Genomic DNA, 18,509 nt, shown 5'->3' with positions numbered 1-18,509 from the left:
CTACAGTGCTGGACATCCTATGCCAAACAACTAGCAAGACAGGAACATTAGCAGAGAGGCTGCCTAAAATCATAATAAGGCCACAGACACCCCAAAACACACCACCAGACGTGGACCTGCCCACCAGAAAGACAAGATCCAGCCTCATCCACCAGAACACAGGCACTAGTCCCCTCCACCAGGAAGCCTACACAACCCACTGAACCAACCTTAGACACTAGGGACAGACACTAAAAACAACGGGAACTACGAGCCTGCAGCCTGCAAAAAGGAGACCCCAAACACAGTAAGATAAGCAAAATGAGAAGACAGAAAAACACACAGCAGAAGGAGCAAGATAAAAGCCCACCAGACCTAACAAAGGAACAGGAAATAGGCAGTCTACCTGAAAAAGAATTCAGGATAATGATAGTAAAGATGAAGCAAAATCTTGGAAATAGAATGGTCAAATTGCAAGAAATATTTAACAAGGACCTAGAAGAACTAAAGATGAAACAAACAATGATGAACAACACAATAAATGAAATTAAAAATACTCTAGATGGGATCAATAGCAGAACAACTGAGGCAGAAGAATGGATAAGTGAACTGGAAGATAAAATAGTGGAAATAACTACTGCAGAGCAGAATAAAGAAAAAAGAATGAAAAGAACTGAGGACAGTCTCAGAGACCTCCGGGACAACATTAAATGCACCAACATTCGAATTATAGGGGTTTCAGAAGAAGAAGAGAAAAAGAAAGGGGCTGTGTAAATATTTGAAGAGATTATAGTTGAAAACTTCCCTAATATGGGAAGGGAACTAGTTAATCAAGTCCAGGAAGCACAGAGAGTCCCACACAAGATAAATCCAAGGAGAAATATGCCAAGACACATATTAATCAAACTGTCAAAAATTAAATACAAAGAAAACATATTAAAAGCAGCAAGGGAAAAACAACAAATAACACACAAGGGAATCCCCATAAGGTTAACAGCTAATCTTTCAGCAGAAACTCTGCAAGCCAGAAGGGAGTGGCAGGACATATTTAAAGTGATGAAGGAGAAAAACCTGCAACCAAGATTACTCTACCCAGCAAGGATCTCATTCAGATTTGATGGAGAAATTAAAACCTTTACAGACAAGCAAAAGCTGAGAGAGTTCAGCACCACCAAACCATCTTTACAACAACTGCTAAAGGAACTTCTCTAGGCAAGAAGCACAAGAGAAGGAAAAGACCTACAATACCGAACCCAAAACAATCAAGAAAATGGGAATAGGAACATACATATCGATAATTACCTTAAATGTAAATGGACTAAATGCTCCCACCAAAAGACACAGATTAGCTGAATGGATACAAAAACAAGACCCATATATTTGCTGTCTACAAGAGACCCACTTCAGACCTAGAGACACATACAGACTGAAAGTAAGGGGATGGAAAAAGATATTTCATGCAAATGGAAACCAAAAGAAAGCTGGAGTAGCAATTCTCATATCAGACAAAATAGACTTTAAAATAAAGACTATTAGAGGAGACAAAGAAGGACACTACATAATGATCAAGGGATCGATCCAAGAAGAATATATAACAATTGTAAATATTTATGTACCCAACATAGGAGCACCTCAACACATAAGGCAAATACTAACAGCCATAAAAGGGGAAATCGACAGTAACACATGCATAGTAGGGGACGTTAACACCCCACTTTCACCAATAGACAGATCATCCAAAATGCAAATAAATAAGGAAACAAAAGCTTTAAATGATACATTAAACAAGATGGACTTAATTGATATTTATAGGACATTCCATCCAAAAACAACAGAATACACATTTTTCTCAAGTGCTCATGGAACATTCTCCAGGATAGATCATATTTTGGGTCACAAGTCAAGCCTTGGTAAATTTAAGAAAATCGAAGTTGTTTCAAGTATCTTTTCCAACCACAACACTATGAGACTAGATATCAATTACAGGAAAAGATCTGTAAAAACTACAAACACATGGAGGCTAAACAATACACTACTTAATAAAAAGTGATCACTGAAGAAATCAAAGAGGAAATAAATGAATACCTAGAAACAAATGACAATGGAGACACGATGACCCAAAATCTATGGGATGCAGCAAAAGCAGTTCTAAGAGGGAAGTTTATAGCAATACAATCCTACCTTAAGAAACAGGAAACATCTCGAATAAACAACCTAACCTTGCACCTAAAGCAATTAGAGGAAGAAGAACAAAAAAAAACCCCCAAAGTTAGCAGAAGGAAAGAAATCATAAACATCAGATCAGAAATAAATGAAAAAGAAATGAAGGAAACGATAGCAAAGATCAATAAAACTAAAAGCTGGTTCTTTGAGAAGATAAACAAAATTGATAAACCATTAGCCAGACTCATCAAGAAAAAAAGGAAAAAGACTCAAATCAATAGAATTACAAATGAAAAAGGAGAAGTAACAAGTGACACTGCAGAAATACAAAAGATCATGAGAGGTTACTACAAGCAACTGTATGCCAATAAAATGGACAACTTCAAAGAAATGGACAAATTCTTAGAAATGCACAACCTGCCAAGACTGAATCAGGAAGAAATCTTGAGAATGAAAAACGGAGCTGGAGGAATCAGGCTCCCTGACTTCAGACTATACTACAAAGCTACAGTAATCAAGACAGTATGGTACTGGCACAAAAACAGAAAGACAGATCAATGGAACAGGATAGAAAGCCCAGAGATAAACCCATGCACATATGGTCACCTTATCTTTGATAAAGGAGGCAGGAATGTACAGTGGAGAAAGGACAGCCTCTTCAATAAGTGGTGCTGGGAAAACTGGACAGGTACATGTCGAAGTATGAGATTAGATCACTCCCTAACACCATACACAAAAATAAGCTCAAAATGGATTAAAGACCTAAATGTAAGGCCAGAAACTATCAAACTGGTAGAGGAAAACATAGGCAGAACACTCTATGACATAAATCACAGCAACGTCCTTTTTGACCCACCTCCTAGAGAAATGGAAATAAAAACAAAAATAAACAAATGGGACCTAATGAAACTTCAAAGCTTTTGCACAGCAAGGAAACCATAAACAAGACCAAAACACAACCCTCAGAAGGGGAGAAAATATTTGCAAATGAAGCAACTGACAAAGGATTAATCTCCAAAATTTACAAGCAGCTCATGCAGCTCAATAACAAAAAACCAAACAATCCAATCCAAAAATGGGCACAAGACCTAAATAGACATTTCTCCAAAGAAGATATACAGACTGCCAACAAACACATGAAAGAATGCTCAACATCATTAATCAGTAGAGAAATGCAAATCAAAACTACAATGAGATATCATCTCACACCAGTCAGAATGGCCATCATCAAAAAATCTAGAAACAATAAATGCTGGAGAGGGTGTGGAGGAAAGGGAACCCTCTTGCACTGTTGGTGGGAATGTAAATTGATACAGCTACTGTGGAGAACAGTATGGAGGTTCCTTAAAGAACTACAAATAGAACTACCGTATGACCCAGCAATCCCACTACTGGGCATATACCCTGAGAAAACCAAAATTCAAAAAGAGTCATGTACCAAAATGTTCATTGCAGCTCTATTTACAATAGCCCAGAGATGGAAACAACCTAAGTGTCCGTCATCGGATGAATGGATAAAGAAGATGTGGCACATATATACAATGGAATATTACTCAGCTATAAAAAGATATGAAACTGAGCTATTTGTAATGAGGTGGATAGACCTAGAGTCTGTCATACAGAGTGAAGTAAGTCAGAAAGAGAAAGACAAATACTGTATGCTAACACATATATATGGAATTTAAGAAAAAAAAATGTCATGAAGAACCTAGGGATAAGACAGGAATAAAGACACAGACCTACTAGAGAATGGACTTGAGGATATGGGGAGGGGGAAGGGTAAGCTGTGACAAAGCGAGAGAGAGGCATGGACATATATACACTAACAAACGTAAGGTAGATAGCTAGTGGGAAGCAGCCGCATAGCACAAGGATATCAGGTCAGTGCTTTGTGACTGCCTGGAGGGGTGGGATATGGAGGGTGGGAGGGAGGGAGACGCAAGAGGGAAGAGATATGGGAACATATGTATATGTATAACTGATTCACTTTGTTATAAAGCAGAAACTAACACACCATTGTAAAGCAATTATACTCCAATAAAGATGTTAAAAAAAAAAGATGTAAAAAAATAAAAAAATAAAAAATAAAAAGTAAATAAATAAATATTTTAGAAAAAGGAAACTTATGTGTGGAATTTTATTATACCAAGTAAATTTACCATTAAACATGAAAAAAACTTCCTGTCACCTTCTTTTGTGATAGTCAAAGGGTGTGCATTGCACAAGTTCAGTGAGAATTTCCTGTATTGTGGTTCCAGAAACATTTTAGAAGATAGTGATTTTACTGCTTCTTGTTCATACTACACATCTGTGTCTCATCAGCAGATGATGCACGCACACTTGAATACACAAGTTTTCTTTTTGAAAAAATTTCTTCATACACAACTTTCAGGTTCCTTAGCCTACAGCTCAGCTCCGTGATCTAACCCAGTTCTTGAACAAGCAGCCATCGTGCCTTTCCTGCATGAACACTGGAACATTTCATATGGCAGGTATGTGCAGCCCAAGTCATAAAATGAAAAAATTAAAATAACCAGGAAAAATATCTTGTGGGTATGGCTAATTTGAGGCAACGCTGTAGGACAAAAGTATACATTTTTAGGCTCCCCATGTATCTGTACTTTCTACTTTAATTTCATTTTTCTGATTCTTCATTCTGTAACTTAGAAATGATTTTGTGAAGATTTTTCCAACAGGTTTAAAGAGTGGATTCTGACAGGGATAGCTCTAAATTCTGATTGGCATCTGAATTTACCAGGAAAAATATAAACAACATAATTCTAGCATGAAAATATATAGAGAATGTTAAATATTATCAACAAAATGTTTAAAAGTGTTTTTTTTTTAATTTACCATTTGTGTTGTGACATCCCCCAAACCACCCAGATTAACAGTTTGACACATTGAACTGTTGTGAATGACGACACCCTTTGGGAGTACTCTAATGTTAATGCAGAATCTCCTGATGCTAAATTATTTTAGGGGAAATGCCTGTGAGCAAGTAATTTTTGGTATGAGAAGACGTAATACATGTTAAAAATGGTTCCTGTAAAAAAGTGGTTTTTTACATATCATAATTCAATGTACTGTGAAATGAACTCAGGTTCCCAAGTTATTAGCGCTACATTGGTTGGGGAACCTCTCATCACACCATGTCTTCTCTTCACAGTACAGCCTCTACAAAGCTATGAGCAGCCTGACATTTCTCAGAGTAGCGAATACACTGAGATTAGCAGAAGGACACACTCCCAAGTAGTATTAATATTATGTAACAATGATGGAATACATGTCATTTAAATGAAAGACTCTGGATCTAGACAAACTTTCATTTGATTTCTGACTTGGGTACTTAATAGCTCTGATTCCTTGAGAAAATAACATTATTAATGGATCCTACATTTTCTCAGCTACCTAATGGGAATCAGATTCTCTATCTTGTGATTTTTTTGTTGCTGTTACAAAACTAAGAGTTTGTTATATCAGCCCACAAGACCGAACTTGGTGCCTGTTGATCTCTTTTTACTACAGATCTCTAAGCTTCTTTGTCAAATTTAAAAATAAGTGGTAAGTACAGTTTGATAAGATAGAGCTGATAAAGAGGAAAAGGTATGGCTAATCTCACTGAAGAATAAAGTACATCATATAAAATTTTTGGTATTGGGTGGAGTTCTAAATGGAATGTCTTCATTTTCCAACATTTCATTGACAAAATTATGGGGTTATTAAACCAAGGAACTTTTTGGATTCTCTCACTGGTTTCTGCTTTTAAGAACTTCAGCTCCTGTGTTTGTTCTTTAAATCTTTACCCTATCTCTCTTTCTTTATAGCTTTTCAGACCACTCCATGGAGGCTGATTTCTGGGGTCTTAGGAGTAATGTGCCTTTTGTTGGTGGCTGCTTTGGGAGTTTTGTTGAAAAATTGTAAGTTTTTCTAATCAAGACTATATAAAAAGATCAAAATTGTGATGAAACTGTCTTACAATAAAGGTTTCATTTTGCTAATGTGTAATATTTTGTTATTTCATAAATCTGTGTCTGATGAAGTAAATTTCTAATTACTTCTTACAGCATTTACTGAACAAAATGTTCAGCCGACATTCTCTCCAGGACCCTCCACAGATCTCCAGGAAGGTGGGTTCCATACTTTGGAAAACTTTAGTGCTGTTAGAGAATGAAATATTCTTGTTTTTCTCACACAGAAGCATGAAGGGATATTATGCTTAGTAATAGAAATTATAGGATAGTCTCATTTTATTGCTAACTTAGTTTATTAAATTACATTGAATGTGTGTCATTTATATATTAAGTAATAAGGAAAATATTAGCCGGAAGTGACCTATTTTTCCTATGTGACTGCTCATGTTTAAGTAACAAAAGCAAATTACAGTAAATATTGTAGCTGATCCTAAGTGCCTCCTTGTGTTTCATAACACATACTTTGATACCTCTTTACCTGTACCTCCGCTTCTTCCATAACTCAGAAAGAAGCACAGAGATTTCTGCAATTCTAAACTCTACTTAACCAGTGAACGTCAGCTCAAAGATATTTTTAAACATATCTTTTCCTAAATGATGTCTCATCATCTTCTGTGTTCATATAGCACTTCATTCATATCTTTTTTCCCTCAGCGTTTTTCCAACTTTATTGAGATATAATTGACATATGACATCGTGGAAGTTTAAAGTGTACAATGATTCACTTATTACAATATTATTGCCACCATAGCATTAACTAACACCTCCATCATGTCACACAACTATCATGTCTTTTTGTGGTGAGAATGTTTAAGAAGCTCTCTTGTAGCAACTCTCCCAAGTATATAATACAGTACTGTTAACTCTAGTTATAATGATGCACAGTAGATCCCTAAAACTTAATCATCTTCTAAATGGAAGCTCGTACCTTTTGACCAACAGCTCCCCATTTCCCCAACATCCCAGCCCCTGGTAGCCACCACTCAACTCTACAATCTCAGCACCACTCATTTGACAAAGATTTGAGTGCCTACCACATAATATGACTTTTATCACTGAGGATGGTAAATGTTGAAGACACTATCACTAGTAAACTGGACGGTCAGACTTCAAGCTAAGTGCTTTATTAACTTCATTTTGAAATAAAATATCCAGAATTATTTTCTGACTCAGGAAATATGCTAAAATGCTTTCCTCCTTTAAATATCTCTTTTATCTAGTTCACTTTTAATTACACAGCAGAGATCAACTTCGGGTCACTTCCTCAAAAGAGGTTCTTCTAACCGCCCCCCATCCTATACTCTGCTACACAGTATTTTTACATACTGAATTTCTTGTGTATACTTACACAAATTATCATTAAATATAATTCATAAATGACTGAAATTTGTATAATTCTGTCTCTATCTCTAGAATATAATCTTCATGAGGAAGAAGGGTCATGTCTGAGTCGTTCAGAGTAATATCCCCTGAACTGTGGTGTACGCAGTAAATTCTCAAAGAATAGTTGTAGAAAACATTAAATAACAAATGAGTAAATAGCACTGAAAACAACGGAATCGCCAATGTCATCAAGTCATGTTTTGTTTTTTCTCTTAGGATCTGGCAGCTGTTCTTGCCGAGAAAAGTGGATTGGCTACCAATGCAGCTGTTACTTCCTTTCTAGTGAATCAAAAACATGGAAAGACAGTAGAAATTTTTGTGTTTCTCAGAATTCCAGTCTACTTCAGATACAAGACAGAAATGAACTGGCATGTATTTAATTCTGATTTTTCTACAATTTTTTTGACCTAGGAAAATATTATCTAAGTAAGCTGAATACTTTGATTCAAGTCTTTAATCAGATAGTAAATAGGCAGTTATATTTGAACTAATTTCCTACACTTTGAAACAGTCAAACAATCTACACAAAATTTCTCAAAGATTTACATTATAGGAATGTGACAGATAAAGTACAAGAAACTTTTTAGAGAGAATTCAAAGAATAAATAATAGATCATTATTTTTATTCAAAGGACTTTGAATTTTTAGTTCATTAATTGAATTTATAATTTGTTTTGTAATTATATAGCTTTTGTTATCACTGTTGGAATGAATATGAAGAATATTATAAAACAATTACCCAACTCTTAAGAAAAAGTGAAAATTTTCTCTAGCTCCATGCAGAACCTGTGCTAAGATTTATCCCTCAAGATACTGTTGGTTTGGGATCAAATTTGATTGCTGATCCCCTGTGAAGGAAGTGTTCCATGAAAGCTCTAATTCCCTTTATGACGTTTTTCATTCTTTCAAGAAGTGAGATTTTGTGGTACGTTTTCCTCCATAAATGAATGGGCCTGATGAATGAGAAATATGAGGCATGTGACTTGACTATACCTCCTAAATTAAAAGTTAAAAATGATTTTAGTTTGTATAATTGAAAAACTGAATCTGACTTTCTTAAAAGTCACTGACTTTCTTAAAAGTACCTGATCCCTAGAGTAGATTCAAAATAGATTAATATGTTGGTCTTTGTTTCCAAACAGCATTTTATGAAATTCATTTCCTATTCTTACTGGATTGGACTCTCTTACAGTGAAGAACATCATGCCTGGTTGCGGGAGGATAATTCTACTGTCTCCCAAGATCTGTAAGTTTCTGGCACTCAAAACCTTTTTCTGTTCTTTTTGAGTTTATCCTTAGATCTGATCAGAGAACGTAACATCCAGGAACACTGTAGGTAAGATATCCTGTTTAGGACGTGAGAATACAGAAAAGAGAATTGATACAACAGAATAACAATTTTAGTCCCAACCACAACACCCAAGTGTATGCTCAAGTGAGATGAAGTTAGTGTACTTGTGACTCTAAAAGAGCTTTTGATATATGCTTTTATTTCCTGCCTTGGTACAAGCACTTGGATATGTATGTACGTATACAGATTCTCACATACACAAAAGCCATCCAGAGAAAAGAGTATATCCACTATTTTCCTTATTCTGGTGGAGCCCAATATTCTCAGCATCATCCCATATTTCAAACATTCTGGGCTTATTTTCTGTGTATTTGTAATCTTCAAATCTCATTTTCATTCATAAACATGGGATTTACAGTAGCATACAATGACAGGTTTTATGCTCTGATTTTTTCCCTAGACTAGATTAGCAGATGCATCTTAGAAGTAAAGTATATAACATACCAAAACCATTAAAAACAACAGCAAAAACAAAAAAATCCCCAACTTCATTGCTATTGATTATTGATGCAATAGCCGAGTTTTTCTAACATTGTACTCTGAAATTGTGAAAACTGACTTGAATGAAAAAAAGATAATGTCTCAATGTGGTAATATCTCATTAAAATGCTTTTAAAATGTCTGTAGTTCTATCATTTAACAAAAACATCATCCTTGAACATTCTCATTTCCTTTTCCCAATATATTAAAACATTATTCTTCATTACAGATTTCCATCCTTTCACCCTCTAAATCCAAAAAACTGCATAACATATGGCCCAAGCGGAGAAGTTTTGGATACAGACTGTGGGAGTCAATATCGTTATGTCTGTAAGCAACAGCTTATTTAGATGTCTCTTGGGGCAGAAGGGGTGTGCAATGAAGATTCAGTATACTTAGAATGGTAACATATATTACTAACTACCTACTTCTGGGATCTGTAAAATGTTTCAAATTGTGTCTTATCAATCATAATTTTCATGTATTTGAAAATGTGTTTAAATTTTTTATCAAGATATAATTGACATATTACATTAGCTTCAAGTATACAACACAACAATAACTAGACACTAGGTCTAATTAACATCCATCATCATATATAGTTATAATTTTTAAATTTTGCCGTGTGTCTTAAAATGGATGAAATGTGTGCCTACACCTAAAATTATAGTCCAGACAAGTAATTTCATGAATATTAATGTATATGGTAAAGAGTGAATTGAATAGTTTATGCATATATTCTTGGAAACTCTCTGCAGAAATTTAAATAAAACTTAAATCATGCCAAATAATATATATCACATCGTATCAGTCCTTTGTGTGGCGTACTGAGTTGAGAAGTCCCATCCTCATCTCTCTTTTTACGGAAGTAAAAATAATTTTAGTGTTCCTTTTCAGTTCTTTCTGGATTTCTATACATCTATATGTTCTAATTTAGAGCTGGAAGTGCCATATAATAGTTTCTTCATATGTGTCACCTGGCCTCAGAGGGGAACACATTTGTGTGTCTTCTCTTGATGCTACAGAGTTCTGCAGAACAGTTGGAAGTCTCTGGCCAAATATATGGTCTCACGTGATTGCTTTCATATTTTGCAAGAGGCAAGGGCATCTAAGCCCTGATCATATAAATTTATAATACTTATTTCTTTACTCCACCTATCTTTCTTGCCTATGCTTATCCATCAGTAAAAAAAAAGCCATTCTTACATGTACATTGAAGATTTTAATCTCTAGCCAGTCCCCAAAGCCTTTTCCTAAAAGTATGTACCAAAAACTAAATACTGTAAGATGTTACAGAAAAACCCAAATGAACTTTTGGGCCAACCCAATAATTACCCTTTTTTTTGGGGGGGGTGGAGGAGGGGCTAGCTCATTTTATTGAAGGATTTCTAAATAGGTAAAAGAAAGGGTGGGAACACAATGAGTTCTGATGCCCGTCTGACCTGGAAGAGATTTTCCCAACCTCACAGATATCAAAAGCCAATTCCCTTTTTGTAATTGTTGCATCTACATCTTAAAAATTGTGTATTGACATCTATATTTGCTCTCTAGTTTTATATTTTAATTAAATAATAATAATTAAGAACCCAAAGTTGATTTTTAAAATACAAAGAGTCAGGAAGAGGAAAGAGCCTCTTATGTTTTATTTCTCAAAATATAAATATAATAGTACTACAGCTTGAACTCTTCACATTCTTGAATGCAGGTTGACTTAGGAAAAATGCACTTAAGTTATACTATGCAAAATTCAGGATAGACTATAACATCTTTCAAATGTTTAACTTGGACTAAGTGAACATGCATTGCACTTTCTAGATATTTGAAGTGTTTTGCCTTTGCTGTCCATGTGATTTTCATAATAATATAGTTTAATTGAATTTAAAAAGAACATTATAGGCAACCTTATAATGAAAATAAATACTTTTCTGTTCCAATTGTCCCATCAATCTGTCCTCTTCCCACAAAAATTTCCTCTGAGTTTTTTGTGTGTTTCTTTGTTTTTTCCTACCTGGAGTAGTTTTCTCTGTAATGAACCAAGGATAGTCTATTTTCATAATTTTTGTCCAGGATGAATCTCAACTGTATTTATTTAGCCACATTAAAGTATAGGTTCAAATTGTTACTTTCATATCATTACACTATGAAGTGTCCAGAGTTCAATCAGCCTTTTTTTTTTTTTTCCTGAGAACTCATGAACATTTATTACAATGCTGCAAGAACAATGAGGGAACGGAAGGTGTTAAATATGACAGATGATGTCTAATTTCAGAGAGTAATCTATGTCAAAATTGGCTCCATCGAGGGAAGAAAATTCCTGTTGCCACCCAATTATAGCTCAGATGTTTTTTTAAGCTCCCATATCTTTTCAGGGCATTGTGATGGAAAGTGCTGATTTGAATGAAGAGTACTGGTCCCCCATGGCAGTGGCCTGCTCACATCTGGCCCCATCATACTAATCACAGTCAATCCAGGAGCATCTGACCCATTTCATTTTTATTATTTTTTTCTGCCACTCTTACCTGCATTCTATTTTCCTTCATCCTGAAAATATCTTTGTAGTCCTTGGGATGGGAACAACATTTTTTTTTTTTTTTTTTTTTTTGCGGTACGCGGGCCTCTCACTGTTGTGGCCTCTCCCGTTGCAGAGCACAGGCTCCGGACGCGCAGGCTCAGCGGCCATGGCTCACGGGCCCAGCTGCTCCGCGGCATGTGGGATATTCCCGGAGCAGGGCACGAACCCGTGTCCCCTGCCTCGGCAGGCGGACTCTCAACCACTGTGCCACCAGGAAAGCCCTAAAATAAGTTAATTCTTAATGTGTAATGAAATATAACATAAAAATAAAGACACTATCATGAAAAAGACAGGGATCTAGGGCATTAGACATGTGTTTAATTCACAAAGCCACGTTTACTAAGTTAATAATTTCACAAATTGCAAGAAGAAGAAAAGAAACAAAGAAAGAAACGGAGAAAGACAGAAAAAAAGGGGGAGAGGGAGGGAGGGAGGAAGACAAAGAATAGTAACAAAACCTGGTGTGGGTATTTTAAAAAGTAAAAGAAAATGAAATGCATCTTGTATCAATAATGTAAATCATGTAGTAAAGTTCTTTATAGTGAAGGACTTACAAAGAATAAAATAGTAGGTTCTAAAATTTTAGGAAAAAGACAAGTAAAGAATCTCGCCTCTGAACAACACGAGTGAAAAATAATTTTTTTTCTTTTTGAAATAATCACTACTGAATATGTAAGAGCCTTTTATAAATGAAATGTGAATATGAATTACCTTTTGCACCTAAAATTAAACTAAAACTTTTTTTAGTTTATACATACAATATGTAATTTAATTTAAACTTCATTATTAAGTATGTGGAAAATGTGGGTGTTATTTTATTTCTTATTTATGTATTATTTAGGTAAATATTTATTATTATTTTATGGGTGAAGAAATTAAATCTTAGAGGCGGCCAAAATCATACTGCTTATTCAGTATAAACCTATCAGCTATGAGTAATTTATAATATTTTTAGTTAAAAAAGCACTTTTAAATTTATGTCACTTGAGTTGAATATCATAGAAATCCACTAAGGTAAATATGGCATGTCTTATACCTCTATTTAATAGAAAAGGAAACGTAAGTCCATAGAGGCTGTTATTGTCCCAGATCTCAAAGCTAGAGACTGGTAAAATTTTGATTAAAACCCAGTTCTAACTCCAAATACTAAGGCTGTTATCTCAAATTGTGACATACATTCCTTTAGGTAGTTATTGAAATGAAGGAGGAAAAAATCTTTCAAGTTTTTGAAGCCAGGATTTAAAATATAACATGACCATAATATAAAATGAACATAAGTGAATCATAGTAAATTACTTTTCTATGACTTATATGCTTGTATCAAATTCTGGGTATCTTAAAATTGTACAGAAAGACCAAACTACATTTATGTGGAAAGTACGTACCCATGCTGTGATGGGCCCACGGATCTCGGACCAACCCCATCATAGAATTATGACTGCCCATCTATCGCACAGATGAATCCAAATTCTTCATTTTTTACAAAGGATTACTGAATAAAATAAAAATGTGAATTTTTTTCCTGTTTCCTCTCCTTGGGGTGAGTTGATATATTTAGATTAGAAAAGTGAGAATACAGAAAAATTTCACCCATGCAGACATGAAAAAGGAAAGAATGGAAATGAGAATTCATATAGAGCCAGCTAAAATTACTTTTAAATTTTCTCTTGCTATAAAATAAAAAACAAAATGTTAAAAAATGTAATAGCTGTTTTTAGTTCACCTACACTAAGATACTTAAAGATGCTTTTCATCACTGATAGTGAATGATAACACACACAGTTTTTTATTTATATTCTTATTTTATTTGGTGGTAACTTTATTGGTGGTAATTGCTTTCTTTGCAAGGTAAGTCTGGGTCGGATATATGAATTTTTGTTGAATGAGTTTTTCTAGTATGCTTTAATTAAAGTTCTGTCCACATCGTTGTCATCATTTACAAGTTATCGTTGTCATCATTAACAAAACTAATCTCACATTTGTTAATATAGTAACATCTTAACATTGCCTAGCAGAGCTCTCAGGAAAAAATAAAAGGTGTTTAATAAATGCGCATAGTGCTTAGATTTTTAAAAATATAAACTGTTTTACATTTGATCATGATAGTTGGAAACAATGAAAATAATTTGTTTCATTTTGAAAGTCAGGTTGTGTGTCACATCTTATAGTAATATCATAACTTCTGATTCTTCAATAAGTATATCCTACTTACCTATCATTAAATAAAGTGGAGCAGAATATACCTCAGAAGTAACAAGTATTCATTGCCTTCAGTAAGTCAATTCAAACACTTAAGAAACAATTAGAATTACCTTATAGCGCATATATTTTTAGAAATTTTCTTGAGGTTAAAACCTCAAGAGTTTCTTATTTATTGAACAATAGTTGTTAGAAACACACACACAAACACACACAGACACACACCTGATTAGAGAAGGAAGGTCCTGATTCTTGTGGATAAGAGCCTCCTGAAAAAGTTAGACATGTCCTGAGTTCCTGATTTAGATTTGATACTAGCAATATCCAGTCAATTCTGATCCCTGAGAAGGATATGACAAGTGTTATTCTAATCTCACCTTTCTGTTGAAAAAGCATAGCACAAACCACAGTGCTTCCACGTCTCACGACACAGAAAATTTCCCTTTTTGGTGGAATAAATGTTAGGTCCTAACATCACTTTAGGACTTAAAAATGGTGAATTCAGTGATAAGAAGTCACCAGAGTTTTAAGAAACAAATGGTGGGATCACATAATTTCTTTCTGAATTTTTTTCAAAAGTGAAAAATTTGTAATAAAATATGGTTATAAGTACTTTGTGGAAAAAATAGAGAAAAAATTAAACTTCTTAATCATTTTGTGCATAGGCTTTTATAAGTTTGAGTGGAATTAAGTATGCTGTATCATATAAGCTGAAACAACAGAGAGATAGCTTTCATATATATACTACATAGGTACATGTATATGCATACATATGTATATATGCATATGTGTGTATTTATATGACCTTTTAATAATGAAAATATAAGCGTATACAAGATAAAAATTCCATGATGAATCATCATATGCCTAATTTAAATAATTATCAACTTGTGACCAATATTATTTCAGTTATGATGTATGTGAGTCTCTCAGATCTACCTCTGCTCCTAAATAGGGCTCTTTTCTCTTTCTTCCTTGTGTACACCACTCATTATATTACTCTCTCTTTATTGCTCAGAACAATAGCTCCAAATCCCTTACCAGAATAGTAACATAATCAACTAATGTCTTAATGCTCTCATTTTTAGCTATTTATAATTTTTGTTATATTAAGAAATGATGACAGCCAAAAGGAGTTTAAATAGACTGAATGACTAAAAGTAGCATGGTATCCTGGATGGCATAATGGAAGAGAAAATGGATATTAGGTAAAAACTAAAGAAATACAAGTAAAGTATGTTCATTAATAATAATATATCAGTTCATTCATTGTGAAAAATGCACCATGCTAATGTAAGCTGTTAATAATAAGAGAAACTGGACACTGGGTGTATGGGAACACTCTGTACTACTTTTGCACTTTTTCTGTAAATTTAAGACTATTCTAAGATAAAAAGTTTATTTAAAAATAAGTATTGGTGCTTCTTTATAATGTTATATTCTACAGAATAGTAACAATCATTATCTTTATTATTATTATAAATTAGATGGGGCAATTTGAAAAAGAAAACCAAAAAACGACTCTAAAGGGAAACAGCTTAAGAAGGAGTCATTCATATGAACTTTCACTGAACATGCGCTGCTGAAAACAGAACTTCAACCAGTAAATCCACAACCTATTCAGTCAATAAGAGAATTATCAAGCAATAATTTTTAGTCAATAGAACAATTACATAGACACTGTAACTATTTACTATGTACAATATGTGTGAGATAATTTAACATAGGTAAAGGTCAATTCTGCAAAGTTTGATAAAGCTATAATAATTTTTATGAAATCAATACATTATTTAAAATCTTCCTATAGGGATAACACAAAAGCCAATTTTTTTTTTTTTTTTTTTTTTTTTTTTTTTTTTTTTTTGCGGTACGCAGGCCCCTCACTGCCGTGGCCTCACCCGTTGCGGAGCACAGGCTCTGGCCGCGCACGCTCACGGACCCAGCCGCTCCGCGGCACGTGCGATCCTCCCGGACCGGGGCACGAACCCACGTCCCCTGCATCGGCAGGCGGACTCTCAACCACCGCGCCACCAGGGAAACCCAAGCCAAATATTTTTACAGGAGAGAAATAATAAACTTTCAAGGAAGAAATAATTAAAACATAAAAACTTTCCTAAACTATAGGGGAGAAAGGAATTGTTGCTATTTTTTTTCACTACGACTAGAGTTGTGTTGATGTCCAAATTAGATGAGAATGTGTTAACAGGAAAAGGAAAAGTCAATCTTACTGTGAAAATTGTCACAAAATCCTAAAACAGTACCAAACCAAATCAAACAGTACATAAAACTGTCTAGTCTATAGATGACCAAATTGAGTTTATTTCAGCCTTGTAATAATAATTTTATTTTGGAAGAAAAATTGTTAAATGAAATTTGCTCCAAACAGTAGATTAAAGAAATAAAAGATGAATATACCCAGATGGAATGCATATTTATTATAATTCAACAGCTTTTCATGATAAAAACAATCTTTAGCATGTATATCAGAATCTGTATAAACATCATTCTTAACCTTGAGGTATTAGTAGCTTTTTAGAAAATCATTAAGACAAAATGATAATAATACCACTTCTTTTCAATATCATTGAGGAGATTCTCCAGCACATTTACGACCACCATAGGAAATTAAAAAGAAAAGGACTTAAAAAATTTTTTTTCTGATGATATATTTATCCAATAGAACATAAAAATATAATTTAATGACCAGTTAATAGAAATAATATTAGTATAACTGAATGTAACATTAATTTGCAAATACTATTAAAGTTCAATAATAAACAGAAATAATTAATTAACTTAACAACCACAACAGAAACACTGTAAGGTACTTATGAGTAAATCTAACAGGAATAGACAAGATCTATATTGAACTTATTGTATAGTTTTATAGAAATATTTTCAAAAACAACTAAATTTTGATAGGACCACTGAATCTAATAACGATGTCAATTAATCCTAAAATATTTTAGAGATTCAATTTAATTCCAATTAATATCCCAGGTTATCCTATGTTCATTAATGCAAAATCCAAGAGTAGACGTATCACTATTGAAGAAGAAAAAATGGTGAGGGACTTGTCCTACTAATTTTTAAGACCTTTGCTAAAGCTATGTCCATTACAACAAAGTGACATGAGAACGTAGACAAATCCGATAAATTGAAAGAGAAAAGATACAATGAAAAGCCATGTGAATAGATGAAAAAACAGATGAGGTAGCATTGCAGATAAAGTAGGAAATGAGATACTATTAAATAATTACTGCTGTGAAATTTTTTATGCCAACATAAAAACACACACTTGAATCTCTACTGTATATACATCATATGCAGAACAATTAGGAACTTAAATCACAACCCTGGTGTGCCTTAAAAAAATAATATATGAGAGTTGATATCAATTTATAAGATTGATTCAGTATATATTTTATTTATTTTCATTTATTCAAAACATTGAGATAAAGTATAAAGTAAGATAACAAAACATCATAAAATTTTAAGGAAAAGTGAGATATCAAAGTCAAAATTCTTAAAAATATACTAAGGAAATAAGGAAAGCAAATTTGTTGATATGTTTCAACTTGGACAATAAACAATTTTATTCAACATAGGCTTTTTAGTGACAACTATTTGCTGGGTGCTTTTCTAAGCCTTGAAAATGTTAAACAATCTAGGCAAAATTTCTTGCCATCATGGAGTTTACATTTTAGTGTAGGTGATAGAAAAATGGACAAGAAAGTGTGAAACAAGTTCAAGAATAAACAAGATAAGTGAATATGAAACAAGTTGAAGGAAAAAAGAATAATGTTATCTTCTGACAGTCTGAGCAAAATTCTTTTCAGCTAATCCACATTTTCCATTGACTATTTTAGAGTAAAATTAGATCTCTATATATGAAATGTAGGCTGACATTTACAACCACATTTTAAAAAAATATGTGGTTTATAAAAGGAAATGAATGTGGGCTTTTTATGGGGAAATCTAAATCACACTTAGTTGAAGAGCTATTTTTTATGTTAGTGGTTTTTTGTTTGTTTGTTTGTTTGTTTTTTGCGGTACGCGGGCCTCTCACTGTTGTGGCCTCTCCCATTGCGAAGCACAGGCTCCAGACGCGCAGGCTCAGCGGCCATGGCTCACGGGCCCAGCTGCTCCGCGGCATGTGGGATCTTCCCGGACTGGGGAACGAACCCATGTCCCCTACATCGGCAGGCGGACTCCCAACCACTGCGCCACCAGGGAAGCCCTAGTGGCTTTATATTTAACTGATATTATGTGTCTCTTAAATAAAAGACCAAGAAAAAGAGATAGCAATAGGGAAGAAACAGAACATCTGAATATTCTACTATTTCATTTAGTTCAAATAAGAACTTAGAGTCCTGTGGGAAAGTCACAAAACATACCTACAGGTACA

General features: G+C 34.0%; 2 protein-coding genes across 2 annotated transcripts in view; one reads left to right on the top strand and one right to left on the bottom strand.

Annotated features, from left to right (window-relative positions):
- The window catches only part of LOC307194431 (macrophage mannose receptor 1-like), a gene marked incomplete at its 3' end in the record, with an annotated part of 193,115 nt that overhangs the window by 52,044 nt on the left and 122,562 nt on the right, over positions 1–18,509 (top strand). Inside the window, exons 6-10 of the mRNA XM_079937523.1 lie at positions 5,970–6,062; positions 6,210–6,272; positions 7,716–7,867; positions 8,642–8,745; positions 9,560–9,660. Of these exons, the coding sequence (XP_079793649.1) occupies positions 5,970–6,062; positions 6,210–6,272; positions 7,716–7,867; positions 8,642–8,745; positions 9,560–9,660 (513 nt within the window). The remainder of the gene's footprint in view (positions 1–5,969; positions 6,063–6,209; positions 6,273–7,715; positions 7,868–8,641; positions 8,746–9,559; positions 9,661–18,509) is intronic.
- LOC307193913 (NKG2-A/NKG2-B type II integral membrane protein-like) overlaps positions 14,331–18,509 on the bottom strand; it is a gene marked incomplete at its 3' end in the record, with an annotated part of 75,183 nt that continues 71,004 nt past the window's right edge. Inside the window, exon 14 of the mRNA XM_079936528.1 lies at positions 14,331–14,370. Coding sequence (XP_079792654.1) covers positions 14,331–14,370 — 40 coding nt within the window. The remainder of the gene's footprint in view (positions 14,371–18,509) is intronic.

This window comes from Stenella coeruleoalba, assembly GCF_951394435.1.
Source record: "Stenella coeruleoalba genome assembly, chromosome: 11".
NCBI classification, from domain to species: domain Eukaryota; kingdom Metazoa; phylum Chordata; class Mammalia; order Artiodactyla; family Delphinidae; genus Stenella; species Stenella coeruleoalba.
The sequence above is the reverse complement of the archived record's forward strand: the minus strand, read 5'-3'. Positions and strand labels throughout refer to the sequence as shown.